This window comes from Seriola dumerili, unplaced genomic scaffold (genome assembly GCF_002260705.1).
Source record: "Seriola dumerili isolate Sdu_G_001 unplaced genomic scaffold, Sdu_1.0 BDQW01000018.1, whole genome shotgun sequence".
NCBI lineage: Eukaryota > Metazoa > Chordata > Actinopteri > Carangiformes > Carangidae > Seriola > Seriola dumerili.
Genome location: NW_019174273.1, coordinates 2,107,330 through 2,119,194, shown reverse-complemented (window position 1 = coordinate 2,119,194; position 11,865 = coordinate 2,107,330). Strand labels below are relative to the sequence as shown.

At 43.4% G+C, this 11,865-nt stretch overlaps 1 protein-coding gene across 1 annotated transcript; it reads right to left on the bottom strand.

The window, feature by feature from the left end:
- Window positions 1-209: 209 nt before the first annotated feature.
- LOC111232312 (aldehyde oxidase 3-like) lies at window positions 210-11,782 on the bottom strand. Its single transcript, XM_022759769.1, has 35 exons — window positions 11,735-11,782; window positions 10,574-10,631; window positions 10,106-10,202; window positions 9,702-9,810; window positions 9,493-9,619; window positions 9,296-9,363; window positions 9,057-9,134; window positions 8,890-8,970; window positions 8,662-8,806; window positions 8,428-8,520; window positions 8,134-8,285; window positions 7,865-7,958; window positions 7,631-7,740; window positions 7,328-7,512; window positions 6,976-7,138; window positions 6,793-6,882; window positions 6,163-6,332; window positions 5,851-5,977; window positions 5,172-5,294; window positions 4,997-5,093; window positions 4,781-4,905; window positions 4,550-4,683; window positions 4,374-4,461; window positions 3,898-3,984; window positions 3,439-3,630; window positions 3,081-3,311; window positions 2,693-2,788; window positions 2,466-2,594; window positions 2,262-2,336; window positions 1,990-2,042; window positions 1,768-1,882; window positions 1,578-1,643; window positions 1,048-1,236; window positions 758-925; window positions 210-260 (listed from the first exon to the last, which is right to left on the bottom strand). Exons 1-35 carry the CDS (start codon window positions 11,777-11,779, stop codon window positions 210-212), a joined length of 4,011 nt encoding a protein of 1,336 aa, XP_022615490.1. The 5' UTR covers window positions 11,780-11,782.
- Between the last annotated feature and the right edge of the window lie 83 nt (window positions 11,783-11,865).

Below are 11,865 nucleotides of genomic sequence, written 5' to 3'. Positions count from 1 at the left end.
GTTTTTGTCTCACACCATCACTATTTCAACAACACAATAAACAATTTAACAAATACCGAATATATTATATAAATCTAGTGTTTCATCTGTAGCTGAAAAAACACTAACGACAAGAAATGACAAACTCCAACTATCTGAATCCACACTAAAAAAGATCCATAATTATTGGCAAACTAACACTGATCTATCTTCTTGTGGGCCGAGGATGATCACACGCGGACGCACCACGGAGTCGCGGTCCCGTCCATCGGAGATGACGCCTGCAAGAGCGACAGGAAATCAGGTGCTTGACAGGAAAAGGTTCGGAGATGCAAATAAGGGCGACAACATCTGGGACATTATAAGAGGCAAACATCTGGCCTCACCTGCAGTTCTTTTTCAGCCTGCCTTTTTAGTAGATACAGTATGTGAATTGCATCATGAAGCAGTTTCAACACAGACATTTTGCAGGATTTCACTCAAGTCAGTTGCATTACTTCATTCTCTAATGCTTCTGTCCACTAGTTGTGCATTAGACACATTTCACTGTGACACAGTGCAGTGTTGCCATGGCTCCACAGTCCAAACAGCCAACAGCGGCATGTCTGGACAGGCACATGTTGCTCTCATTTACAAGTGAGTGCAGAAGTGGAGTCCTCTGGTTCCAGTGAGTTTTAGCATCATTTCTGACATCGGTTTTTACAGCCTGTTAAAACGTAACAAGTCTGACTTAGTTTGAAAAATACTACTTCTTAAACCTGGCTTCTCAGTTTTGTACCATTTCCGTGAACCGGTCCTGACAGGCCATGCGGATCTTCTCAGCTGTGGCGGGGGAGCTCAGAGGGAAAGTGTCACCCAGTCCTCTCTCCTTGCGTGCCGCTGTGATGGCCGCTTTGATGGCAAAGAAAATAGTGGAGCCGAAGAAGACTGGAGGCTCACCTATGCCCTGGAGCAAGAAGACATTCAGCAGTGCGCTTAAGGTTTCATCAAGACTTTTAGATGAATTTCACTTTTCGTGTCATATTACACTTGTTCTGTGGGCAAGTGTGTGGGTGTTTGAGGGAGTACCTTGGACAGGTAGATGGCTCGTGGATTTCCGGCGTTGGCGAGCAGATGAACGTTGAGCTCGGCCGGGACGTCACAGAGCGCTGGGACCTTGTACTGAGACGGTCCCCTGGTCATCAGGACCCCGTCTGAGGAGAACTGCAGCTCCTCGATGGTGTACAGGCCGACGCCCTGAACGAAGCCTCCCTCCACCTGGTAAACATCCCGCACAGGTGCGACTTATCAAGAGAACATGTTAACATAGTGCCGGCCTACTACAGGACACGTGACTTTAACCGAGGGCATCAGCTCAGGCTGTAAAGTTGAGAGAATATTAGATAAATGCATCAGAGGTTGGAAGGTTTGGTTTTCCTGGTGAAATTCCCTCAGTATGTTCCCTCTGAAACTGATACTGAAACATCAGAGTTACACATGAGTAAATACAAACATTTGGTGTCTGGGTTGAGCTAATGTTTCCACAGTTCCTGGAACTTTTAGGCCAAAAATGTGAGGAGGAGGAGGAGAAGTTGGAGGTGGGGGTGTCGTATGGGTACCTGTCCAATGTCCAAAGCAGGATTGATGCTTTTCCCAACATCCATCACGATGTCTGTGCGGATGTTCTGCAACAAACACAACAAGACGTGTGGCCCATTACCATCATTAAATCTCATTTTAATTATGGAATATGCATTTTATTTGATTTTATTTTTTTGATTTGTGGGAATTGACTGAAGTGGAAGAAACCTTGTGATCCCCAGTGAGACAGTCGATCTCCACCTCAGAGCAGCAGGCGCCAAATGTGAAGTAATAGTACGCTTGACCTTCACCCTTCTCCCAGTCCACATCGGTGGGTGGTCCCCTGCGACACACACACACACACACACACACAGATCCAGAACAAGTTACAGGAGAATACAGGCCTGAATTACGGTGATGCAATCAGACAATTCAGACAAAGTAACATACGTAAAGAATCCAGTTGCAGATAAGCTGATCTTCTGGAAGAAAGCCTTGTTGACCTGCAAGAGAGAAATTAACATCCACTGTCATTTGCTGATTCATTTGTTCCAATTTAAGTTTAAAAAGCAGTAACAAAAGTTTCACTGACTTATTGAAATATTAAAGTTTGTTACTTTGCACGAAATTACAGGAGCAAATAATTTCACTCAGGTGTGAAAAACTAGTTTTTAATCTCTGAAGTTTTGCAAAGCATTGTCGTCTTTTACGTTTTTGCTCACCCATTGCTTCCATGTGTCTGTGGGATTCTTCTCCATCAGTGGTTGCAGGCGCCTCATCAGCTTCTCACAAGCATCCTGTTTTAAATGTTTTAGTATCTGTGTGAAACGCTTTACTTTTTGACTGGAACCACTGAGCACAACTGACTAATCCTGCATCACCCCTCTGAGCAAAGCCATTTCTTAAGACTAAGCAGACGTAGCTACCTTGACAGCCATGCCCACAGCGTCGGTGCCAAAGGAAGCGGCCGACGGTGCCGCGTTGGGGACGTTTCCTGTACACGTCTCTTTGATGAAGATGGAGGACATGGGGACCCTGAGGACACGGCTCGCTATCTGGAACACCGGGTAAGAATGCAAGTGAAGTAATGTTGTGTCTTTACTTCATTTAGAGGCCTACCAGAAGTACAGTGCATCAGAAGCTTCAATCTCACCTGCGTGGCCTTGGTGTTGATGCCCTGACCCATCTCCGTCCCTCCGTGTGTCACCAGCACTGAGCCGTCTTTGAAGATGTTCACCAGAGCTGCACCCTGGACAACACAGATGAATCAAAGACCGGATTCACAGTAACCGTAACCACGTCTTAAAAAACCTAAGCCAGTACAGAAATACAGTCACTGGTTTCCAATGGAAATCAACTTTAAGAAGTTAAAGAATGACATTTAACTATGTGGTGTTTGAAACCTGTTAATTATTTTTCTTATAATCTGTTTTGTTTTATGTTTTTAATGAATTCAGCTTTGGGAAACAGCAATGGCAAAAGTGGAATTACCTCAGAACTGTCAGAATTAGGACTGAATAACATCAAATCAGACCCCTCACCTGGTTATAGAAACCTTTGGAGAAGCCGACACCAAATTTCTGCGGCACGGCAGCGATGCCTCTCTTCTTCCAGCGGTTGGAGGAGTTGAAGAGTCGGATGGCTCGGAGTCGGTCCTGGTAGTCGGCTCTCTCCAGACACTCGTCCCAGCAGCGAACCATGTCGGTGGGGCAGAAGGGCTGCTTGTAGTGGGTGTAGCACTGCTGCTCCCTGTACATGTTTATCTCTCTGACCTGGAGGGAAATGACACAGCAACTATCCAGCAATACAGCAACTGATCCCCTTTAATAACCGATTTCTCTCTTGTTAAAACCTCTCGAGCAAACAAGCCCAGGGCCCCACCCCCCAGTGACCTCTGACCTTTTCAGGAGGCAGGCCACAGCGAACAGCCACCTCATGCAGGACGCTCTCGATCACCGTGAGTCCCTGAGGACCGCCGAAGCCGCGGAAGGCCGTGTAGGACGGCAGGTAGGTCTTACACACCACACCCTGACCTCGCAGGTTGGGGATCTTGTATCCGTTGTCCATGTGGAGCACAGCTTTGTCCATGATCTGAAACAGAAAAGTTTTTGTCTCTTTACCTGAACAATGATTGATATCACATAATATACATTTTTATGATGGACAAAATGAGCAGAGGTTCGCAGCTCTTTGCTTTTTATTCTTTTATGAATGGATAAATAGTTTGGAGATACTCGGTCTGTAACATTTATATTGATTGATATCGTTGATTTACATTGTAGTTATTCTTATTATCTCAGATGGTTCATGTTTAATACAGAGAAGTTGAACAGACCGTCCATGTCTCTGTTAACTTACGAACGCCGACTCGTCCAGTGTGCATCCTCCGTTGCTGTAGTAAATAACGTCTGCTGCTACGATTGTGCCGTCGCTGTTGTATCCAACCTGGAGACGGAACAGAGGAGGCCACTGTCATTACATCCAGTTTAAACCCAGTGGTTCAACTCCCTTATTTGTAAATAGTTTACAGTAAAGATCCAGCTAAAATTCTTCAGTTGTAGATTTCACTCAGTGCAAATAACTTCAATCACATTTAAAAGATGTATTAATAATAACTCTGATTTAGAGAAGCATCCTTTAAACAACTGAGTTGGTGTTTACAACAAAAATCACACAACAATGATTTTAGAATCTGTTAAAACATTACATATTACATTATTACATGAAACTTTATTTAAAGGATTTTGCACAAGCAATGTAACAAATACTGAATATATCAAATAAATCCAGTGTTCTGTTGCTGAAAAAACACTAATAACACATTGACATTATACCTTGTACTTCCCGAGGAACGGGTGTCTGCCACTGGTGATCAGCATGTCTTCACCTCGGTCCAGACAGCAGCGTACAGCTCTCCCAGTCCTCGAAAATACAACCGCACAATTCACAAATGACACAATTCCCCTGACGAGCAGAGAGCACATCTGTGTCTGAAGTGGACTCTTCATACTTGCGTGCTGCGACTGCAGTGATGGCAGAGAGGGAGGCGATCTTCATGACCTTTCCTCCGAACCCTCCGCCCAGCCTCTTCACGTGACAGGTGATCTTGTTGGAGTCGATGCCCAGTGCCGCGCCGACCAGCTCCTGGCGCAAAGACACAGAACTGCTCGGTCAGTTTCAGGGGATGGTTGTCAATGAACTGTGACACGGGAAAACCACGACTTGATCTTTGTCTCTTGACCTGAGTGAGGGCAGCGTGCTGAGTGCACACAAACAACTCCATCTCTTCATTTTCTCCTGCGGGAACAGCGATCACTCCCTGAGTCTCCATGTAGAAATGCTCCTGACCGCCCATGTAGAGCTCATCTGCAGACAACATCACATATTAAACCGTAAAGAGCAGGAAGACATTTTTATAATATGTAAGATTTAATATGTCACAGTGAAGGTGGTTTACCCTCCAGAACATGTTCAGCTCTCTTTAAAGCTTCGTCCACATCCCCTCTCTCCACCTTCCTCTTGGGTTCAAAGTAAGACTTGTGCTTTATGGCGTCCTGGAGGATAAAACAAGACAGAGTTCAAATGAAGTCTCTTTTAAACACCTCAGGACAGTGAATTGTTGTGTATGGCACCTCTATGGTGAAGAAGACGGGCTGCAGGTCCTGGTAAGTGACCCGGACCCTCTGAGCTGCTCTCCTGGCCTCCTCCCTGCTCTCTGCCACCAGGGCACCAATGATCTGACCCACACAAAGCACCTGCAAACATTTTGAAACACATGCTGTTTATCACAAATATGATAATACAGCATATGAAGGCTGTATTTTGGTTGTATTTGTTGATTGGTATCATCTATCTCTGATATAAAGGAAATTCCAAGTTAAAGATTGTTTTTTTTGTCATTTGCATAACTCCAAATGTAAGTTATTACTATTAACTTAAATTAATAGATTCTACCCCAAACTTTTGATTCCATTTAGAGCTGTAATTTGTTATTATTTTGTATGAATTAATTGTTTATTATTTGTCACTTGGTCTATAGAATGTTAGAAACACACTTTCCCAGAATCCAAAGTGACATCCTTCTTACATCTGAAAGAGTGAAACCAGCAAATGTGTCATTTCATTCAAGTAAATGAGTAATTGATTATCAAAATTGATGATGGTTGATTTTCTTCATCCAATCTTTTTGTAGTAAAAAGAAATTGCAGGTTAATCTTGTTTATTGGCATGAAAAATCTCTGATAATTGTGTTGTTCTTAGTTGTTTTCTTCCTGGACATGAATGTAGTGTGTGACGAGCAGATTTCAGGACCTCCTCCTCAGCGAACAGCTCCTCTGGGTTGTTGAACCAGAGTCTGCGGTTCGACCCGGGAACGTCTCCAGCAGAGACAAACGTGACCACACCGGGCATTTCCAGGGCCTCAGATGGGTCGACGTTCCTGGTTTATGAAGAGAGACACAACACTGAGACAGTAACAATAAGACAGTAAATGATTAAAGTGAGTCATTTTTGTCTGATGGTTCAAAGTGCTGGGGCTGTAGTTCTCTGATATGACCACCAGAGGGTGTGATATCACTTTTAATCAACTAAAGCTTTGGCTCCCAGATAGAGAGTGATACTGACATGATTTTGGCGTGGGCTCTGCTGCTTGTCACCATGACGATGAAGAGCTCTCCCTTGACGGGTGGCAGGTCGTCATAGTACTTGGCTTCACCTGTGGCTTGCTGGAAAGCAGACTGATGCATGCTGGGACGGCCCACGGGGTCAGCGGAGGGCTGGGCCTCTGAGACGAGCTGTGGATGAATGGGACAGAGCGGTCTGACAGCTGATTTGTTTGATCAGATAAATAAATGAGTGTTACATGGAGCGAATGCAGCACAGAGGAGGCTTTGTTGGATTCAGTTAGCCTCAGTTCAGTGGACGTGTGAAACAAACACACACTGAAGGTTTCATTTTCCTTCTGCCTGTGATCCACTCCCACGCCCCAGGCTGAGATATCACAATTTCTCTTTCAAAATAAAATTGAAGTTTTCAACTGTAATAGGAAAAAACACTTCACTGCACTAACAGCACATTTAACCACCCAAGAGACATTTAAAAAACAATTCATTATTACATAATTACGCAATATAAGAAGACACAAAATAGAGTAAAACCTTAAAATGATAAAATATGAATTAGTAGTTATAGTGAATAAAAGTTAATGTCATTACATTACTCATACAGACCATTATCTAGGATCTCTGCACCAACCTGGTAGGACTGTTGCCCCCGGGGCATCTCGTTCTTGAAGGGCTTGAGTGCGCTGAGATACTCCAGGGGAAGATCAACATCTGAAACACCCTAAAATGGTTGCATTCAAATCAACAGTTGCTGTTCTATAGATGAAAATGTTTAGACATATTAAGACTTGGTTGTTATTGCGAGTTTTCCTACCCTCTCTGTCATCTCCAGGACGACCTGCATGTAAAACTTGAAGAAGAAGCTGATGGCGAGGCTCTTGCGATACTCTGCCCTCCCCCCGTGGATCGATGGAGAAACGTCCACATCTTCCTTCAGGAAGCGACAGGCTTCAGAGAGAAGATCTTCCCCCCACGACCTGGAGGACAGCACAGTTACCTCTGTTACAGCCCTGAATACTCTGCAGGCAAGTTACTGAAGGTAAATGAGGCAAAGTAGCATCTGCAGCTGAATCTAAATGTGGGTCTTTTTGGTATGAACCATCTCAGATGTTCTGGCTGCTGGCCAGATGTCAGCATCCATCTGACCAACTGAAATGCAAACATACTGTCCGACAAGCTGCTTGCACGTCTGTCCAGGTTTGACCAGAGTCGATCCAACTCCACCATAGTAGATGCTGAGCGACTCCACGATGTCTGTTCCCGCCCTAATGGCCACCTTCATCCCAGCGTTCACAAAGGAGAAGGCAAACTCTCTTCTCTGGGCCTGTCGATACGCCGCCACAAACTCCCACTGAGGACACAACAGAGCCACACAGTGTCAGACAAGAGGAGGTAGAGTCTTGCCTGAACGTGAGAGGCAGCTGAAGATGGAATATGTGAGCTGTGAATGTTAAAGCAGCAGGTCTCACAGGTTTGGAGAAGGGGATGTGGATGGACAGCAGGACTTCATCAGGCCTGAGCGCTGTTTTTCCAAAGCCAGTGAAGAGTTTATCGTTCAGGGGGACGCTCCTCGTCCCATCTGGAGAAAAACACAAGGAAACAGTTTATGTTTCTGTCTGAGGACAGACAGAAAAACAAGAACAAGCCCAGGTAAACATGGATGTGTTATTTGACCTAGTCAGGGCATTTATGAGCCTCTTTACCTTTGGAGATGACGTGCAGAGTGCAGTCCAGAGCAGCAAGAACGCTGCTGAGGTCGTACTTGGGATTGGCACTGAGGAGATTCCCACCAATAGTCTGAAAAGACAATTTTAGATTAGTGACTTAATAAATGAGTCTTCTACTACAGTGCTTCATATCTAATATTAGCTTTGATACTTCAAATCCAAATGTTGTGGGGATTGATAAAGAAAATCCCGTTCAGGACCAGTTAGTGCAGCAGAGTCGACCTGATTTTATTTAGCGGACCTACCGCCATGTTGCGTATCTGTTTCCCCGCCAGACACTGAAGCGTCTGCAGCATCGCCCGGTATCCTCTGGTCCTCTCCTCCTCCATCTCCACCACGGCCCTCCCCACCTCCTCCTTCAGCGTGCTGAGGCTGCAGGCAGCTCCCACTGTCAGACCTGCAGGACAGGTGAGGACGACAGGTGGGAACACATACAGAGAGATTGTTTTGTGCAAGTTGGTTTGTTGAGTCACGAATTGCCTGGTAACAGTGAGGCTATGCAGAGAGGCCTAACAACAGAGAGCAGAGCTTCAACCAACCGCTGCTCCCCCAGCTCACAGCTCTCAGCTCAGAAATCCTCCCAGCGTAGACCACCAGAGGATGATGGACTCCTTTTAGAAGCATCTTCGGCCCTGGTAAGGAAGATTCATAATGAGTTTTTCTTTTTTTTTTTTGGCAAAATATGAGCATACTGAGCATCCAGATGGACAGCGGGGGTTTAGGTGTTTGGACATATGTTTCAGCTGTGAAAACCAAAGTCAGCGTATGTTTACCGAAGGTTGTGTTGCCGACGACCAGAGGAGCTGAAGGGTGTTCGGCTTTCAGCTCCAGGAGGTACGACAGCTCAGACGGAGCGACCAAATTCACCCTCTGTCCTTGGAAGTAAAGAGCACCTCCACTCAGTTTCTTCTCCATAATCTACAACAGAATGGAAAATTCACATCAGGGAGGGAGCTACATTAATGTAATTATCTTTTTTAGTTCAAATAAAAAAGAATCACCATCAGCTCTGGAGGGAAGATAAGATCCTGAGAAGGGTCCAGAGGTAAAAAATCATCCATTGGGAAAAGTTCCTGAGAGATCTGACAAACACGAGACAGAACTTTTACTGTCACATCCAGAATCCAATCAAATTAGCATGTTTTGACTTCACATGTTTTGACCTCACATCACTTTCCCCGCTGTTCGCTCTGTTTTCCATACAGCATTTCCCTGCTCCTCCTCCATTTTGGCAGCAGCCAGATCTCTGTTGAAAATATTCATTTCACTACCAGTTATTTTACCATCGTGACGTGTTTATAACTGTAATGGATAAATCATCTCAGTTTTGAGTTATTATATTTCAGTTTGTGGTATTTTATGTGGAAAAACTGGGTGTAAGTGATGAACACAGGTTTCAGCATTTACCTCACTTCCACAAAAAGTCTTAAATCCATCAATTATCGGCCTGTAGCCTGTGCAGCGGCAAAGATTCCCTACAAAATAAAAACGAGATCATCAGTTAATGCAAAAGGACTGTAGAGCTTGTGACAGTTTTACAGCTCAAACAGCACTGATAACGATTTCATCTGCATCTGTCAGTAGCTTGTCAGCCAGCCGTTTACCTCCAAGGGCCTCCCTGATGTCGTCCATGCCGGGCTGAGGTTTGTTCCTCAGCAGAGTGTACATGGACATCACCATCCCCGGAGTGCAGAAGCCACACTGGGAGCCGTGAGCCTTCGCTATTCGCTCCTGCACGTCAGAGGAGTGGAAAACAATGAGGTGTTACAACAGCGTAGAATAAAAACAGCGGTGGGTCAGAGAGACCTCTTACCTGAACAGGGTGGAGTTTGGTCTTGGTGCTGCCGACGCCTTCGACCGTCACCACAGCAGCGCCGTGCAGGGTGACGATTGGCTGCAGACAGGCGGTGACAGTATAGTGTCTGCATGGTTCAAAGGTCATGGATACAGAACTCTTTTTTTGATTTTCTTTTTTTCAGCCTCAAAGTTTAAACCCAAACTAGGTAAGACATTTACATAAAAAAAATTACACATTTTTAGTGTTAGAAAAAGTTAGTGTTAAAAAACAAATGTCTAAAATGAAAATAAAAACAGGTATAATCATATTTACATGTAAACTAAAACCCTTTTGAAGACACTGGACCTTTTCCAATGAAGGCAAGTATCATCTAAAGTTATGAAAGCGCATAATCATCTTGTGAAAGTACAGAAGGATACACGACTCTTTCCTGGTTACAGTCGTATCTGGACACCATGACAGTGCAGGCTCCACATCCTCCACCTCCACAGCCGTACTTAGTACCAGTCAGACCAACTGGTGGACAGAAGAGGACAGGCTGGGCATTACATGTGAATAATAGTACAATAATCATCCATTCAAGTCACTTAGTAATTGCATCTTTAATTAAACCCAAAAATACTTACTAGTAGCTCAAATTATTTATATTAAATTTTAAAACAAACTCAATGAACACTTATTACATTATATTTAAATAATAAATCTTCACAAGTACTTTACAGAGTGTCATATAATACATTTAAATACATTTTATTAATGATATTCCTCATCTAATTTTATTTAATTATAAAACAACCTGCAATGGGCTCTAACATCATGGTTTTATGATACAGGTGTTTTTGGCTTTATTTTGAAATGGCTGAAGAACAGATGAGAATAAAATCAACCTTTTCTCCTCAGAAAGCCGAGCAGCATCTCCTCTGGATCTGCATTCTTCTCTACAACCTGGAAGACAGGAAGGAGGGAAGTAAAGACAAAGAAGAAAGGAAGAGGAAGAAGGAAAAGAAACAGATAAAAGCAGTAAAGATGGGAAAGAAAGAGAAAACATACAGAAAATCAAGAAGACATGAAATCACAATCAAAAAATGGAGAAAAAATGTGAAGGGACTCAAATAAAGTTATACGGTGTGAAAAGTAATGCAAAGAAAAAAATGAGTAGAAGAGGAGTAAAGACTCAAAAATAGTAGAAAGCCAAAACATGAATCTACACATTAAAGTCAGTACATCATTCCTTCATGGGTTTCAGCTGTGAGCATCAGCTCTGCATCAGGTGACCTCATGTATGTGTATATATATGACCTTAGGGACATTTAACTCTTTGTGTTACAATTGATCACAGTGTGCGACTAATGTGTGTGACAGGTCACAGGTGGAGCTGCAGTCTGCTGACCCAGCTGACTCTAATAGCCTCTACTTAGCCCTCTATTATGAGATAAAGGAGAGAGATGAAGCATTTAGTTGACCAGGCATGATTAAAAAAAGATTTAAAAATAGGTTAATTAACAGCTTTTATTTTGTGAACTGTTGTATATCTTTAGTTGTTTACTGAATAAAAATCTTTACAGGAAGTATGAAGCTGGGGCCAGGAGGCTATTAGCTTAGCTTAGCATAAGGACTGGAAGCAGAGGGGGAAACAGCTAGCCGGGCTGCATTTAAAGTTCAAAGACCTGCCTATCAGCATCTCTGAAGCTCATTAATTACCTCATATTTCTGTTAAAACAAACAGGAATGTAAAAATGACAATATGGGGGTTTACAGAGAGTTACATGGTGTGAGTGTTTCATGCCAACAGGCTACCTCTTTCCCCCTGATCACAGTCTTTTTTTAAAGCTAAGCTAATCTTGCCTTAACCTTGAAAGTATCTGTAACTTAAGACTTAAGTGTTTTATTTTGACAAGTTTACATCATGTGATATTACTTGAATATCGTTACAGGAAATTACTGAATCAAAGAGATGAAACACAGATTTTAGACTTTTTTAACCTTAAATTCATTGATTACAGTAGTAGCTAATTAATGTAAGTAAATAGTTTGATGAATGCTCTCACCTTCTTGCCATTGACAAAGATGATCAGCTCACTTGGTGAAGACATACTGCGGAGAGTAAACTGTCACCGGTTGACAGGCAGGTCAGTATGAAACTGAATTTTTGGTTGTCATGTCTTTAAGTACTGAATCA

Coding starts and splice junctions, on each gene's coding strand:
- LOC111232312 (XM_022759769.1), bottom strand. CDS start 11,779: ATGTCTTCACCAAGTGAGCTGATCATCTTTGTCAATGGCAAGAAG. Junction 7,959..8,133: donor AACAGATACGCAACATGGCG/GTAGGTCCGCTA, acceptor TTGTCTTTTCAG/ACTATTGGTGGGAATCTCCT. Junction 2,337..2,465: donor CTGTGGGCATGGCTGTCAAG/GTAGCTACGTCT, acceptor CATTTAAAACAG/GATGCTTGTGAGAAGCTGAT.